The following is a 17747-nucleotide window of genomic DNA, read 5'->3' on the forward strand; positions in this document are numbered from 1 at the left end:
CTCTGGGAGTTAGATCTTGGCATCTACCAATATGATTGAGAATTAAAGTGGAAGCCATTTTTTGGCAAAAGCCCAAATAAGAAACTCTTGAAACAGATAATCCCCTCCCCACAACCCCCTAGTTCTTAATTAACTATTAACAACATAATGAATATGTATACATGTTTAGAAAGTAGGAAAAAGTGAAGGCTTTTTGTGCTTCAAAAAGTAAAACATTTTTATTGCTCTGCAATATTATACATTCTAGATACTTTGTAATATAGTCAAATAAACAAGGATATGAAATAAACTTCAAGGCAGATTCTGACTGATAATTCCTAGGCATCACTGGCCAAAAAGAGGCAGAAACTCTTGGACATTCTCTGTCGCATGAAGCAACAGAGTTTTAATCTGTGGCCTGATCTGAGGCAAAGCATGTAAGGATCTGAAAGAAAAATTACTTCTGGAAAAATCTCAGTTAACTCATTGTGGTTTGTGCTCTGCCAGATGAAGTTGTTGTGTGTTATTTTCTATGTATGCAACTCGAAATTCTCCTCTCCATGTTGTATAGGTTATATGACATATCCACACCTCTTTTTGTCCTCAGAACTAGAAACCACACAAACAATAATAACATCCACAAACAACACCAGTAGCAACAAAGCCCGTTGCAAGCGGAGCAGCCTCACCATGTGTGGATCCGGAGTCACTAGTCAACACGCCAGAAACTTTCCTTTTCTTTCCACCTGGAGTCTCAAACAGTCAACACCCAGCAGCTATTCTAGAGACTCATTTTTAAATCATTTCTGTCAAATACAGTAGAACCTCTGTAAGTAAGTTGACTGCCCAAGGGACTGAAACAAACTGGTTAACATACAGAGGTGGTCAACATAAGGAACTTGGCCTATTGTACCAATATGTACACGTGGTGCATGTCTAGTCTGTGAAAATTAGGTCAACTTAAGGAGGCGGTGGGTGTAGGGAGGTGATCAACTATGGAAGTTCTACTGTCTGAATATGTGATAATAAATACTAATCCATGTTTAATAGATCCAGCATCAGAGCTGTCAACCTCCTTCTTTGTATCTCCCACACAGAGAAAAGCATATCTACAGTCACCCCGCTGGCCAGTATGGATATCCCTCCAACCTCATCCCGTACCTAGGGCCCTAGCGTATAGTTTGTACACTACATAAAGTCACTAGCAAAGGGACAGAGCGGAAATGACATTTAACACAGATAGGACTCACCAGCCACAGACATAGTTTATCCACCAGAGAAAAAGTTTCCCCATTACCAAAGGTGTCTCTGAATCATGCACTGATCGAGTAGGCTGATAATGTCTATGAAGATGGAGTACTTTTTTCTAATTCAAGTTCTCTGTGGGATAATTGTACCTGAGGAAAATAGGAACCCTACTCAACTTTGTCAGCAGGCTCTATTTGGTAAAGTTCATCCAACTCTTTAAATTTATTTATTTATTTGTTTTTGAGACAGAGTCTTAGTCTGTCTCCTTAGGTAGGGTTCTGCGGTGTCATAGCTCTCAGCAACCACCAACTCTTGGGCTCAAGCAATCCTCTTGCTTCAGCCCGCGGAGTAGCTGGAACAACAAAAGCCTGCCACCACGCTCAGCTAGTTTCTTTCAATTGTTTTTAGAAGAGATGGAGTCTGGCTCTTGCTCAGGCTGGTCTAAAACTCCTGAGCTCAAGCAATCCTTCTGTCTCAGTCTCCCAGAGTGCTAGGATTACAGGTGTGAACCACCACATCCAACTGTTTAAATTAATGGAGTTCACAAGAGCTACACTATATTTTTGGCAGTTCAGATCAGGAGAGAAAGAGTATGAGAGAGAGAAAAGGGCTCACCAAAAGCTTTATGTTAGTTATACAACACAGCCACACCTTTTTCCCTCCTCAAAACTACAGTAATAGGACATAATCATCAGTACTTTTACACTGTTATTCGCAATAAATTGCTGTAATGAAAGTGAACGCTGAGAGCTCACATTTGTGTATTTCAGTTTTCTGTTTATGTAGATAGAATACTCATCTAATCTTCATTGTAAGTTATGGCCTCTTCATAGATAATCAACTTCTATTTATCTAAGGATTTCTTATCTCACAGTATTGTATAGTATCTACGGTGCTGTGTAGATTGTACAGTTGTATAGTATCTACTGTGCTGTGACTCCTGATTAGATCACGAATAAACTATATTTATTCTATGCATTAGTAGAATTAATGAGTGTTTAGTGTTCATGTCACAACATATGATAGCACTTAATTAATGCCAGACATAGGCATCCTTTTCTTCCTGTTTTTCAGGTCAAGGCAGTATTTTTTATGCTTGATAAATTAACCCATCATAGGATTTGCATTTTCAGATTTTGTATGAAAAATAGTCCTGAAGAATTAATTTCTTTTTTATTTTACAGACACTGTTATGTCACTTAAGAACACCCTTTCTGTTTCCTGATACATATACTTGCACTAGCACAGACATACGATGTGCTACACTGAACTTTATGATGAGCTTTTCTGTCTAGTTTTTCTTTCCCTGGATCTAGAGTAATTTTTATTGAAAAAAAAAATGGCACCTGTAGCTCAGTGATTAGGGTGCTGGCCACTTACACCGAGGCTGGCCACTTACACCCAGCCCAGGCCTGCAACAACAACAACAACAACAACAACAACAACAAAAATAGTTGGGTGTTGTGGTGGGTGCCTATAATCCCAGCTACTTGGGAGGCTGAGGCAAGAGAATCGCTTAAGTTCAAGAGTTTGAGGTTGCTGTGAGCTGTGTTATGCCATGGCACTCTACCGAAGGTGACATAGTGAGATTCTGTTCAAAAAAAAAAGTATTACCTTTATTCACATTTCCTTTTATGGTAATTTGATCTAATTTAAAGATATTTTAAAATTACTTTAAATCTCCACTTGAAATAAGGTAGAAATAAATAAGTAAATTCAAAAGATACATTTATTTTACAATTATCTTAAATAGTGTATAAAAGAAAATACACCGAAATGATAATGTATACCTTTGAATGAAAGATTGACACATTCATCTTTAGTTTAAAAATACTCAGAGAGTTTCTAAATCCCATCTATAGAAGCACCAGGGCACCCAAACCCCTTCTATTAAAATGATGTTTTCTTTGTTAATACACCGTCATTTTACTGAAGCTGTTTTATGTACCCTAATAGTTTCTTCTAGTTGTTTACAAATTATTTTAATTTAAAGGAAATGGTGCATACATTCCAAAAGAAACCACTCTCTTTGCCTTTGCCTTTTCCTGGCTGTCATTTTTTTTCCACCAAATTCTTCTCTGCAGAAGTTGAGCTTTGAGACTGGACCACTCTCATTTGTTCCTTCCTCAATAACTCCTGGGCCAGGACCTAAATTAGATCAAATTTCAAAAGACAACTTTTGAAAGCATAATATATAATAACACATAATGCATATATAATATATATTATATACAGTCACATATATATACACATATATAAGTGAATATGTAAATATATAAATTTATTTAATAAAGGGAAAACATACAGCTTTGGCAGGCTAGGAAGTAGGATTATCACTTTTATTAAATAAACCAGTGACTACAAATGCTGTCAGTAGTTACATACTACAATCAGTTAAAATCAGTGGTATAGCAGTCATGCAGTCAGACTAAGGAATGGAGCTAAAACCTAAGTGTCGCCAAATACAGTATACTTTTCTTGAAATCTAAGCAGAAAGTTCTTACATGTAATCCTTGGCACTCTAGCATGCTTCCCACATAGTTTCCTAGACCAGGGAGCTTTCAGATAAATCAGCCCATGGTTACTCTGGTACCGTAACACATGTGGCCCAGCCTGGGTGATATCTTACTAACTATAGCAGAAGGTTCTTTGGCATAAGTCAAAGTATAACTATTAGGTAGTGGACTCAGAAAGAGCCACCCTCACTGACTTCTAGGCACATCACAGCTGAGCAAAGATTCCAGCACAGGGCTTGGAATGGCCACGTTTGCTCTTTGAAACATGTGATTCGGGTGGCGCCTGTGGCTCAGTCAGTAGGGCGCTGGCCCCGTATACCGAGGATGACAGGTTCAAGCCCGGCCCCGGCCAAACTGCAACCAAAAAATGGCCGGGCGTTGTGGCGGGTGCCTGTAGTCCCAGCTACTCGGGAGGCTGAGGCAAGAGAATCGCTTAAGCTCAGGAGTTGGAGGTTGCTGTGAGCTGTGTGGGGCTGTGGCACTCTACCAAGGGCCATAAAGTGAGACCCTGTCGCTGCAAAAAAAAAAAAAAAAAGAAAGAAACATGTGATTCACATTTTTCTACACATTAATCTATGGTTTTCTTAGCCATGTGGGTCGCTCTAACAAAACTTGTGCAGACAAGGTGGCTTAAAATAGCTGAAATGTGCTTCTCCCACTCCTGTGGACTGTGTCCCAGGTCAGGTGTGGGCAGGTTGGAGGTGTGGTGAGAAACGGCTTCCTGGTTCTCACCTGCCCGTCTTCTCCCCATAACCTCACGTGGCAGGAGGGGCAATGGTTCCTGCCCTCATGATTTAATCTCCTCCCCAAGCTCCAGCTCTTCACAACATTGCACTGGGAATTGGGTTTTAATGTAAGAATTGGGGGAACATAGCATCCAATCTATAGCCATGGCTGTCAGAAATAAGGTACGGACTGCACCAGCTGTTTGACCAAACACATTTATGATAAGAGTATTATAAAGATGTCTTGTGGAAAGGGTAGAGACTGAAACAATTTCTCCTACTGGTCCAGAGTTTCCCAAACTTAGTATGCATCAGATACTTCTTGTGGCTTGCTAAAGCCTGATGATCCCATTCCCAGAATTTCTGAGTCAGTAGGTCTGTGGCAAAGCCTGAGAATCTGCATTTCTAACCAGCTCCAAGATGATACCGATTCTGCTTCTGGGGGACCCATTTCAGGGTCACTGTACTAGCCCACCATTTCACACCACACTCTGGACCCTCTGCTGGCCCCTGTCCACCTGTTACCAGAGCTCTGAGCAGTGCAAACCACAAAAGTCTCCAAGAACAGAAATGTATTTGTGGGATCCTTTATGTCTTAGAGAGGTCTTCAGATGCACCCTTGAATAGAAAAGCCGTCTCTTGGTCATCTCAGACACCTCATTCTAAAAGTTTTCATGGGTAATATTATAGAAATATGTATTCAGCAGAGACGAGTTTGAGACAGCGTCTCTCTTCCACTCACTCAATAAATGTCCTGTGGAGCACATTCCAGGAAACTGTAGTCTAAAACTAATAGTAGAACTCTGTAAATGTTTCACTTCAAACTTTTATTTGACAAAGAATTCTTTCCTCAGATGAAATCTTGCCCAGAACACCAGCCTATAAAACAAATTCTTGTCAGAACAGACATCATTTGTAGTACCTGAAGCACCCACAGAACACTAAGATTCCAAAGAGCACAGTTTGAAACCCCATTTAATGCATAATAAACACAGGCTCTTCTGACTGATCCTGTTGCTGGGAGGTATCTTTGAAGCCTAATTTATAACCCTTGTCCCTAGACCACTGCTCTTTTTCTCATTCCTTTTTCAAAAAATGAACACAGGAGAACTGTGTGGGAATGCAAGGACGGGTTCCTTTTCCTGAGATCTCATCACTGAGAGGATGTCCATACTCAGTATTTTAAAGTTGACTGACTACGACTCTTAACAGCAATGCAGAGCTTGTGTTTTCAGCTTCCGAGTGTTATGCTGTACACTGTATTTTTTGCCTCTCACCTGAATAAGGTTTGACCCACTTCATTCATTGTTGTGTTTTGTTCCTTTTGAAGTGAGAAACCGGGCTTTCATTACTGTACCCCCCAAAGAAATATACTACAGAGTAAGATGTCACATTTTCCTGTTTGTTCCTGAATCCTTCCTGTCTTACCCCGTGTCTCTATCTCCTGGCAGGAACACCCGTGGCAAAATACATTTCATTTGGAAATGGTAGGAAAGAGCCGATGCTGAATGCCATGTGTGGCATTTTTGTTCACTAATTTACAACATTTGTTTTACCCCCTGCAGCTGTAAATGAAAAAGCTATAAAACTAAATGAAACTCTAGGAACGCAAGACAAATTTGAGAGAAATCTGCAAGGGCTTCAGAAGGAGGTTGATCAGATGATGAAAGAACTGAGGAAGAAAAATCTAGATCCACAAAAGGAAGTTGCCGAAGATGAGCTGGTGTGAGTAGACGCTCCGTCATTCTTTCCTTTGGTGAATTTAGATTGTCAAATAATCTACAATTTTCTTCATTTCCATCACACATGGGAGTAGCAGATACTCTGACCTGGAGAGGTTTGCTATTTATTTGTTTTAATTTACTTATTTATTTATACTTTATCTTGCCCTAAAATGAATCAAACATGTATTCTTGCTTCTATAAATATTCACATAAATGATCCTTTCTGGTTCTGTCCCTTCATTAGGCTAATGGGCTTGCTTTATTTATCACCTGCATTAGAGACTTCTAAACTATCAGTAAACTTTTGCTTTAATACAAATACCTTTGGATAAATAAAGTTATAGCGTTACCTTTTATGTATAGGTCCGCCTATACGTTTTATCATCTTAAATGCTGAAAAGAGTTATCAAATAATAAACACCTAATAACTTTGAAATAAGGGTTGGAAATTTGAGGGTTGCGAAAAGTGATTTTTGCATTTCACCAATGCTAAAGAACATTTATGATAACACACTCAATAAAATAGATACATTTTTACATTCATGGTCAGCTAACTTCAAGGTGATAGTGTTATTAATGCTTAAAGAATACTATATATACTAAACCAGTAATATCAACAATACCCGAGAACTGGTTAAGAATACAAATTACCAAAACCTTCCCAGACCTACTGAGTGAGAAGCTTTGGGGATGGGACCCGCAATCTGTGTTTTAACAAGCCCTTCGGGAGATTCTGATGCATGTGAGTTTGAGAACTGCTGTTTTTTGCAAGTATTTAGCCTTTCTGAAGGGCTGAGATATTATCACTTTTAGATAAGTAGGTAAGTTAAACCCAAGAAACTCTAAGATCAGTCAGTTGGAGAAAAAAGAAAAGGAAACCAAAATAATGAAATTATTTTGTACTGGCATGGCCATAACATAGCATTCTGCTCACAGTTCCTAAGCAAGTGTATCAATATTCATCCCTTACATTCAAATATGCATCCCCCATATTCACCCAATGTGTCATTCTGGTGAAAATGATAGGTTTTTTTGTTTAGATGTGTGACGTGAATCATAAGATTCGTTTCATCGGTCACCTTTTGAGACTGACATGAGACCCTTTCCAACTCAAATTGTTGTCTTACTAATAAATGTAAATGATTTTTAAATCTTTTTTTGCTTTAATTTTAAGTGGTCTTGCCACCTCCACATACAAGTTTTTAACTTGATTTAGTACATAGTGAATCTGCATGTTTTCTTATTTTTCCATTCTGCTCATATTACTATGTCTTTATAACACAGTTTAATACCAAGAAACCCTGAGGCAGTACCTTGTGCTTATGTTCTGTTCTTGGGCTGGGGGTTCTGCAGAGCTGCAGAAAGCCTTCTGAAGAAGGTCAACAAGTTGTTTGGAGAGCCCAGGGAGAAAAATGAAGAAATGGAGAAGGATCTCCAGGAGAAACTGGCTGACTACAAAAACAAGCTCAGTGATGCTTGGGACCTATTGAAAGAAGCCACGGATAAAATCAGAGAAGCCAATCGCTTATCTGTGTCCAACCAGAAAAACATGACAGCTTTGGAGGTAAGCCTGGGGGGCACTTTCATCATAATCTCAGGGAAGGGGCCGTGGTGAGCGTGGCTGGACTGACCAAGCTGATTCCCATTCACCAAGATCAGGAAGGACTGCGCTGAAAGAAAACTTCTAAGAAGCAGAACAGGGAATGACTGTTGTTGGTGCTATTTGGCCTTCATAACCATTTCCGACCAAACAAAATTTAGATAATTTAAATATTGAAGATCTTTAAGGATAGTGGAAGAAGCTCTTTATTGGGAACCTGGGTTTCAGTGATAACTGTACCACTGACTAAACTACAAATTGATCAAGTCAATGAACGTCTGTAAGCATCAGTTTCCCCAACAATGAGTACCTTATACTAGACTGAGCATATAAGATATTTTCAAATACTAATACCACATGATTCTCCAGTTTACCCAGCCTAATCCACGAACCTCGTTCTCATATCTGACCACCAAAAATCCTAGAAGTTCCCTCCATTTTCAAAGAGAGAGATTAGAGCTTGAGAAAATTTGGATTCTCCTTTACTCTTTGTAATGTGTGCTATGTACGTGGAGTCTTAAAAGGGATCAGTGTGAAGAGAGCAGACCTGGCTTTTCCCCTTTTTTCCTCACAAACGAGGTAAGTCTCTCCTCTAGAAATTGTGGGCAGTCTCTGGCTTTTTCAGAGAGCTGGTAGGTTTAAAACTAAAACAGATCCCTCTGTTACATTTTCTTCTTTCTTTATTTTTCATTGTACCCCTTAATCTTAGTATGGCAAATGATCCCTTTCCTAGGAGTACATTCAGCACATTTGACAACACACACCTGTATTTGGCATTTAAAAAACAAACTTTCTCCCCAGAAACAAACCTACCTTTGCTGTTTTCAAAGTATCTAACTCCAGCAGCCCTGAACCCAGCAGCAGAGACATATTGTATCTCTTCTGATGCAGCATTTCACCTTCAACAATAACCCGGCGTTCTTTGACATAGATTATGTTCTCAGAAATGTTTGTTGAATGGCAATGGTAGCTGAATAAAACAAACTAGGATATTTTTGATCCACTCATCTTCCTCCATTTTCCTTTGGAAGAAGAAGTAAAAGAGTGCATTGCATTTAAAAAACTATCTTATTTCGGGGCCCCTTTTCTGGGATGTAGGCTTGTCATTCTGGTAGAAGACAAAAGAGGTTCACTTTTTTCTTAACTGTTGCACCTAATCGTAACCAATTTGGAGCCTACTGACATGCAGCAGTATTCCAGAAAAGCACTGTTTGTGAAGCAGGATTCTGGGCCCCGGGCCTAGCACAGGCGCCAGCGTGATTCATCCTGCTTGGTGATGTACCAGCCGTGGGACTTACCCCCGTGTGCACCTCTCCATTTTATGGCAATAGTTCCAGAAAGTAAAATTACCTGCGTGGAAAGCATAATAAAGCATCTGAGAAGTATTTCAATAAGAGTTATGAAGCACAGTAACTAGTGCCTTTAGCTTTTAGTGAAGTTTAAAACCGGGAGCCATCACTTGTGGACACCCCTACAAATACCTGGAGTTTATATAGTCAGTATTGAAGTTCTAAGCAGTTCTTTTTGTATTTTCATTTTATGTGCTGTGCTTAACTAAAAGCATCTTAAAAATTTACTGAAGAAAATAGATAAATGAATGACATCACATGAATAAAGTCTAGATTATTTAAGGTTGCTTAGGTGCAAGCAACCTAATTTAAAGTTGCACAGTGAATGCCAGACTGGCTGAACAACAACAAAAGAATCACCTGGGGCCCTTGTTAAACAGACAGCTCTTGTGAGGCTCCCTCCCAGACAGTCTGAGTAGGCTCATCTGGGGTCCGGTCTGGGGTCCGTATCCGGAAACTCCGTGGGTGAATCTGATGCTCATACGTGTTTGAGATCAATTAATACGTTGTACCTATTTGATTGAATAGTGAGCTGTTTTTAAATAAATAACACAATTGTGCCTGTGCCCATGAAGAAGATGCCTAACTCAATTGAGACCTAACTCAAATTTGTTGAATGTATGTTAGTATGGTAAGTGTGTAACTTTATTATTAATAATGTTTATCACACCCCTGCTGCATTCAGGAGGTGTGCAGCCCACAGACAGTGAGTATATCAAATGCTAATGCTCATCAAGTAGCTCTTAGAAACCTGATAAAAATGCAGATTCTCGGGCCCCATCCCAGAGCTATCAACTCAGCAACTCTGAGAGTGGGGCCCTGAAACCCGTTTTAAAATCCCTTCAATGATACAGATGCAGCCTGAAGTTTGAGTACCACTGATATTTTTATGGAAAAAAAAACCCCACAAAACTCTATAAAATAGTTTAAAGAGGTTCATTTGAAGCCAAATGTGTGTGACAAGCCTGGAACACATGGCCTCAAGAGGGCCTGAGAAAATGTGTCCATGGAAAGTGGGTTACAGTTTGGTTTGTATGTTCATGGAGAAAGGAATTACACGTAAGGCACTAAGAAAATATATAGAGAGGATATACAGGGACATTTCTAAAGGGAGAGGGAGTCTTACAGGTTGTAGGTAGGTTTAAAAATTCTTTTGATTTGTAATTTGTTAAAGAAATGAAGCTTCGTCTAAAGGCATGGAATGTTTTAACTTAACCTAAGGATGTCTGTTAATCGGAGACAAGCCACTGGACTCTTCATCAAAACTCACATTTTCTGTTGAGTAAATTGAAGGCCTGCACGTGTGGTTTGATCTTTGTTTTGTTCAGCCTCAGCCTTGTTGAGTTGGAAAAAATATCTCTAAGAAGAAAAGGGGCATGAGAAAGACCTTCTCATGACCAGCAAGTCAGCTTTAGGGTATTCCTGGGGTCCCCCATTAAGAGGAAGGCCATTGAGTCAGCTAGGGGGTAAAGATTTTGTTTCAGTTCACAGATATAAACAATAAGACAGTATCTCTGCTGACATCAAGTAACATACATTTAGTGGGAGGTACATACAAGCAAACCACTGTATGTATACATGGTACACCAGCATGGAGGTACACAGAGGGCATCCAGATAACCCCTGGATTTAGGAAGGGCTTTGTAGAATCATGACTCTTGTGCTAGGTCTTAAAGGGTAAGCACTATTCATAGAAGAAGAAAAGGGAGAACATTCCAGAAGAAGGGGAAAACATAGCCAAAGGCATAGAGGAAAAAGGTATTTGGGTAGGAAAATCATTGGTTGGGTAAGACTGGAATGAAGACTGCAGGTGAACAAGTGGAAGGATAGAAAGCCATAGATAGAGGCTGGCAGAGTTCAGATCTTCAGTCAGAAGAGAATTGCGCCATGAGTCTAAGCTAAGGAGTATGGGTTTTATCCTGAAAGCTAAGGGAGGCAATGGAAATATCGGAGTCCTGGATTAAAATAACATTTGGGGGGAATTTTTGAGTAGTTTATGTAAACTAGAGAATTGGTTTTGTATTGGAAAATAGTATGATATTAGGCTAGGAAAGTAGCTGGGATAATATTTAAAAGTCAGGCGCCTGCGGTATCAAGGTGCTATTGATAACCAGGGCATGTGAAGTTAAGTAGGAATGATTCCTGGCCTCAGAGAATTTATAGTTTGCTTAAAAAATTCAGATATTAACTTTTAATATATGTGATATGCTGATAATATTGACTTGGAGAGTTGGCAAAAGATTCACAAAAATCATGGCATCGTGGTAAAAATTGAGGGAAATTCAAAGAGAGGATGGAGCAGCAGGGGCAGGAACGCAGAGCTCTGGAAGTGGGAGGAGAGCTCAGGAAATGTCCTGTTTAAAAGTCTGCAGCTGTGGTGGTTCTGGAAATTGTATTTGGAGCCAGATCCTAGAAGGCTTTGGTTGCAGCCTTCTAGAAGGGAACAGGCTTAGAAGGGCATGTCCAGAGATGGAGAGAAGGATGAAGGGAACTGGGACCTCATGGAGACAGACACAGGAGAAGGGCATTTCAATGAAGCAAAGGAACCAAAGGGATGTGTATTGAACCGTCTGTCCGGAAGTCTACCATCGTAACCTTGTGAAAGAAGGAAGCGCAAAGAGACCAAAGAATACGTCGTTACATAAAGAATAGACAGAAAGACAGCCTTTGCAGGTTCCCGAAGAATCCACCACGCACAGGAAAACAAACGAATAAAAGAACAAACAAAAAAGCATTCAACTTGCAGAGCTCTGGAATAAATTAAGATGCAATTAAGTAAGTTAAAGGTAGAAATAGTATAATTAACCTTGATATACAAACAGAATCATTTAATAATTATGCTTATGCTATACATTTGAAGAATAATTCTCCTTATACTTAAGCCTTCTCTTTGTTCCTTAAACACTCTGAGCTTCCTACTTGAGGCATTTTATATCCTATGGCATCCAGTATCCATTCCTTCTCTTTATTTGTTTTTACAGCATTCATCTCATCATCACTAAAAAATATATTATATATTAATTTGTCTCCATTTTCTCCTTCCTCCAGACAAATCAGGAGGAAAATGTCTTATTCCTCACGCATTCCCAGAGCATAGAACAGTGTCTGGGAGGAGGCAAAACTGATTTATTTCAATGAAGATACTGAATAAATTAAACACACCAAAAAAGTTATCTCTGTATCTTTATCAGTATTTGGGAGCTCCAAATTTTCATCTTTCCTCAGTTCAAAGCTACATCCCGTCAGTATCTAATCTGAAAATTACCCACTTCTGAAATCTCTTTCATCTCTGTTCTCATTCCTGCTTTAGCATGAAAGACTACATTTTGATCTTTGCACAACTGACTTTTTAAAGCAATTCAATTACAGCTTTTACAAAAGATTCTAGTTCACTCCTTTATTAAAACAAAAACTTACATAGTTCTTCACTTAACACACGTGGAAATTTTCTCCTCCTTTCCATTGGGATGGGATTTTAAATTACCTTGACTCATTACTAGGAACAACCCATGGTAGAAAAACAGACTCTTGGATTTCTGTGTATGCTGTATGCTAAATTAGTTCATATGAAAGCCAAGGGCTAAAGTTGCCAATTATGTAAAAGATAAGACTTGTAACCAGGAACATCAGGACTGCCCCTACATTTGTGGCCTGTGAAGAGCAAATGACATATCAAAACTTTCTCTAAATTAGTAGGTGATGGGAGTAGTCAGATAAGCCATATGTCACCAGCACAGGTCCCAGGAATGGACTCTATTGTCACTTATTTATCAAAAAATATGTATTGAGAGAATTCTTCTAGGTACTAGAGATAATAGTATATAAGACTATTTTTATGGAGTTTGTTGTAGTAAAGGGAGATAGTCACTAAACCAATAAACAAGCATATAATATTGCCATAATGTCCAGAAGCCTGGGCTATGTGCATAATAAATGGTTTATTGATAAATAATACGAGATAAATTCCAAGATATTGCATAATATAATCGTTGTCTTGTCCTTCATCAGCAATGTACAGGCCAACAGGCTGTGCCTTTCCCCTGGTCCCTATATATGCATCTGTGATGCTGGGGTATCTCTGATTTTCTTTAATAATCTGTGCTTTTAGCAAGTGCTTTAGCAAGAAAATGTTGAGATGGCTCAATATATAAAAAAAAATAATATTATCTGCATTTGTATAGTTTCTGGCCACCCTAAAGAATATAATTCAGATAAATGAGTGCTAAGAATAACAAAATAAGTTAATTATAGTAATTAACAATTACAGTGTTACTGTTTGCCCAGAAATGTCCTAAGCCCATTTTTCTCTAATTTTACTGGCTTTCTTGTTAAACTGTAGATGGAGTCAGTAGTTCCTGGGAAGGGATTGAGATTACATACTTCTAACAAGTTTCCAGGTGATGCCCACGCTGTTGGAGAATGGTCCACACTTTGGGTATCGAAAGACTAACCACCATACGTGAGCTAAATTACACGTTCAAGGTTTCCAAGCTTGTCAGTGAGCAGAATGGGATCCCAGCCTGAATATAACTTTTAACCACTGTGCCCTCATATATAGCAATGATTTGGATAGCAATGGGTGCTATTTTAGATAGGTGGCCAGAGCAGTGACCATGAGCAGAGCATGGAGGAAGGAAGCAATGGGGAGAGCGCATGGTAGAAGAAATGTGGGAGGAAGGCTCAGAGGCAGGGCCAGACGCACGTACCCACCACATACCAGAGAGGCAGGTGAAAAGGAGGCAAGAAGGGCATGAATTAGTGCTATTCCCCTGCAAATAAGAAGTGTAATTTCTATAATAGGAGCAGCAACATTTTCCTGCCTGGGACCCAAGATCTATCAGGTAGATGAGGTATAAATCTTAACTACACTGTACTATGTGAAGTGTGGTAAACCATTTAATTTTGTAGTTCATTAAGCTGCTATAATAAAATTCCAAAAATTGGGTGGCTTATAAACAATCAAAATTTATTTCTCACAGTTCTGGAGGCTGAGAAATTCAAGCTCAAGGTGATAGTAAATTTGGTGTCTGGTGAAAATCCACTTTCTGGTTTACAGACACCACCTTTTCATGGTGTGCTCACATGGCGGAAGGGTGAATGAACACCTTCGGGTGTCTTGTATAATGGCAGGAATCCCATTTATGGGGTCTCTGCCTCCTTTACATAATGACCTTCCAAAGGCCCCAGTTCCTAATACTGTCACCCCGGGAGTTAGGATTCCAGCGTAGGAATTTGACGGGGGCACAAACATTCAAACCACAGCACTTAAACTCCATACTCACTTAAAAGGTGATGAACACAGGACACATAGAGCTAGTTGTAATGAAAGGAGAAACTCCTATAAACTGCCTGGCACATGTTGAGATCTAAGCAAATATAAATTGGCATTATTATTTATATAAAAACATAAGTGGTCCAAGCTTAAAATCATAATTGATTAGATAAACCGAAAGGTAAAATGGTGATTGGAAGAGTATGAATGAGTCAGAAATATAAAGAATAAAGTAGGCGAAGTTGTGCCCCAAATAGAGATATTTCTGTCATCGATTTTCCTCTTCTAGGCCAAGAATGAGTTTCACATAGTTTGAGACAAGCTATAAGTTCCAAAGAAAAATTAGAATCTACTCTCTTCTTATGAAACCATTAGGTTTATTCTTCCCTATTATAGTTTCTTTTTTTTTCTTATAAATTACTTCCCCTAGGTTCTCTTAAAAATCCCACTTTTTAAATTTCATGGAGCTTTCCTTGAATAAATCTCTTGTGTAGATGCTCACAAAGTTCTCATTGGTACATAGATTCTGGAATTCAATTTGGAGTTCCATGTAATTCAGTGTACTACCACATGTCCAGTAGTAAATATTTGGCACTTATATTTTAGTTAAAAAATGGATGTTCTATCTGCTTTTAAAATGTTTTAATTCCTCAACTATTATCATATAACTTTTCTTTGCTTGGATGACCTTGTCATAATAGGAAGGAGAAATTACTTATATGGGCCTCTAAATAGAGTAATTCTGGGAGGACTGAGTAGCTGGGTGTTTATATCATTCTCAGCTAGTATACAGGGCCAGGAGGATGTATTGTGTTTGAGAAGCTTTTGTTCATACAGCACAGCAAAGTTGGGAATGCAAGAACTTGATTGCATTTTACCCAAATGGGATTTTGATGTCTTGTTCATATCATATTACAGGCGAAGAAGGAGGCTGTTGCAAGTGGCAAGAGACAAATTGAGAACACTTTAAAGGAGGGCAGTGACATACTGGATGAGGCCAACCGTCTTGTAGGGGAAATCAACTCAGCCATAGACGTGAGTATTTGGTAGAACCCAAAGTTAAAAGAGGTGAGAATGACTTAGGCTCTAACAAATGGGAACCAATGAGAAATATCAGTAATATGAGCAAATACTCATATTAGTTTTCTCAAGGAGGTAAAGTTATTTTTGCATTATTCTGTTGTAGCACTGCCTACCTGTTGGTGGTGTTACATGTCCTGCCCAATGGGCGTGCATGTTTGTGTGAGGGTAGTCACACACTTAACACAAATCTGTTTTTATTCCACAGTGACGATGACATTTCTTTTTCCTAGAGCAGCACTTACAATCCACTTCAATATTTATATAATATTAGTTAAAAGAAAAATGTAAATCTGTAGACAAGCGCTCAACGTATTGTCTATTGCATTACACAGAGTGATATTTGGTACTAGAAATGCAAATGATCTAAAGTTCCCAGTGATGATCATTTATGTATTTATACCTATGAAATAATATTTTTTAGAAAGATAGGTTCTTCATGGTATAAGTTATCCTCATAAATTTTCTAACCTCTTTTATTAAATATTGGATTTTTTTTTCTCAATTGTCTTGTTACTATTCTGGTAAATTTGATGTTTCATAAAACAACCTAAGTGTGTATAATCGTGTCTTATAGAGAACTTAGTAAATAAGGAGGTTTAGATCCACTTGCTCAAAATGTCATCTCTTCTCTACATGTCAGTATGTTGAAGACATTCAAACTAAATTGCCTCCTATGTCTGAGGAGCTTAAAGATAAAATAGATGACCTCTCCCAAGAAATAAAGGACCGGAAGCTTGCTGAGAAGGTGTCCCTGGCTGAGAGCCATGCGGCTCAGTTGAATGACTCATCTGCAGTCCTTGATGGGTATGTCACTTGCTGTTGGAAATGTCTGTTATTTTGACACTTGTTCAAGAGTTTTACTAGTATAAATGGTAAAGAATCACTCTTAGATCTTGATTTCTGTAATTATGAACATACTAGCTGCATGGCCTTTCTGTGGAAGGGCCTAATTAGGAGAGTCTGGGCCAAGCTCTACTGGAGCAGCATCAAAAGTGTGAGTTAAAAGTAGATTCAAATATGGCTTGGTAGGGAGTGAACACAGCCCTAGGCTACAGTTAGAAAAAAATATCTTCTGTTCTTTATTAGAAAGCACAGCAGTTGCCTTATTAGCATTTTAAATAATATACATATAAACACATTCTGCTGCAAATTTCAGTTTTATATTTCTAATGGAATCAAAACAATTTATCGATCAAAGGGTACCTTTTGAAAATGTGTCACATACATAGCCTTTAAATCTTTTTTTCTCTTTTAAACTCCAGGGAGACACTTACATACTCCCCTGTGAAATAGCAGCCTATTCTAGCTGGGATTATTACATGGGCTAGAAGAGGGAGGGGTAAGAGGGAAGGGGATATTTGACTTGTAAACAGCCCTCTAGGTATGAGTGATATACTTCCCCTACAATTTTGCAATTGTCATAATAAATAGAAGTGCTTTTAGCCCCAAGAATATGTTTCCCAAATAAATCTACACCACATGCGAAGCTATGTTCTCATAGTTAATATTAATTTTTGAAGACCTTGGGCATTATATGTATGCACGATTAATTTTGTAATGAACTTTTGCTGTTAGAGTGAAGGGCAATAGATGAAATAGTAAAGTAGAAGTTGGCAGACCCAAGCTCCAAGTCCTTAATTAGGGGCATGTTGGTCAAGTGACCTGAAGCAAGTCATTTAATCTGAGATTCCTTTATCCTCCCTAGGAAGCGCACCTACACTAGACAAGTCTTGTGAAATTAATTCCAATATTGTGGAACACATGCTCTGAAACCTGTAGCCTGCTCCACAATTAATGTAAAGGACCGTCTCTCTGCACACACTTGCCCAGTCCATATAGTTACAGAGGCTTTTAGGGGGGGATGCTATGGGTATTTAAGATACGTTTGTATTTTAGGTATGTATTTGACAGCTGAATTATTTAGAAATATGAGTTTAAATTGAAAACTACGACACAATACAGTAAGTATGTATCTCACTATGATTTGGAATTATCATAATTAGGTTGAACATGATTATTTGAAAGCCAGGTTTTGTTATAATAAGGATGTTCTTCACTGTAATACCACTGAGTGCTCTCACATTCATTTTTTGGGGTCATTTCAACAGAATTCTTGATGAGGCTAAAAACATCTCCTTCAATGCCACGGCAGCCTTCAAAGCTTACAGCAATATTAAGGACTATATCGATGAAGCTGAGAAAGTTGCCAGAGAAGCCAAAGGTCTTGCCCATGAAGCTACAAAACGGGTAA

General features: G+C 38.7%; 1 protein-coding gene across 2 annotated transcripts in view; it reads left to right on the forward strand.

Annotated features, from left to right (window-relative positions):
* The window catches only part of LAMA2 (laminin subunit alpha 2), a 656330-nt gene that overhangs the window by 517988 nt on the left and 120595 nt on the right, over positions 1-17747 (forward strand). For both annotated transcript variants that reach the window (XM_053591647.1, XM_053591648.1), the window contains exons 36-40: positions 6034-6193; positions 7546-7756; positions 15332-15448; positions 16137-16300; positions 17605-17743. In XM_053591647.1, the coding sequence (XP_053447622.1) occupies positions 6034-6193; positions 7546-7756; positions 15332-15448; positions 16137-16300; positions 17605-17743 (791 nt within the window). The remainder of the gene's footprint in view (positions 1-6033; positions 6194-7545; positions 7757-15331; positions 15449-16136; positions 16301-17604; positions 17744-17747) is intronic.

The sequence above is a fragment of the Nycticebus coucang genome, chromosome 5 (assembly GCF_027406575.1).
Source record: "Nycticebus coucang isolate mNycCou1 chromosome 5, mNycCou1.pri, whole genome shotgun sequence".
Classification (NCBI taxonomy): domain Eukaryota; kingdom Metazoa; phylum Chordata; class Mammalia; order Primates; family Lorisidae; genus Nycticebus; species Nycticebus coucang.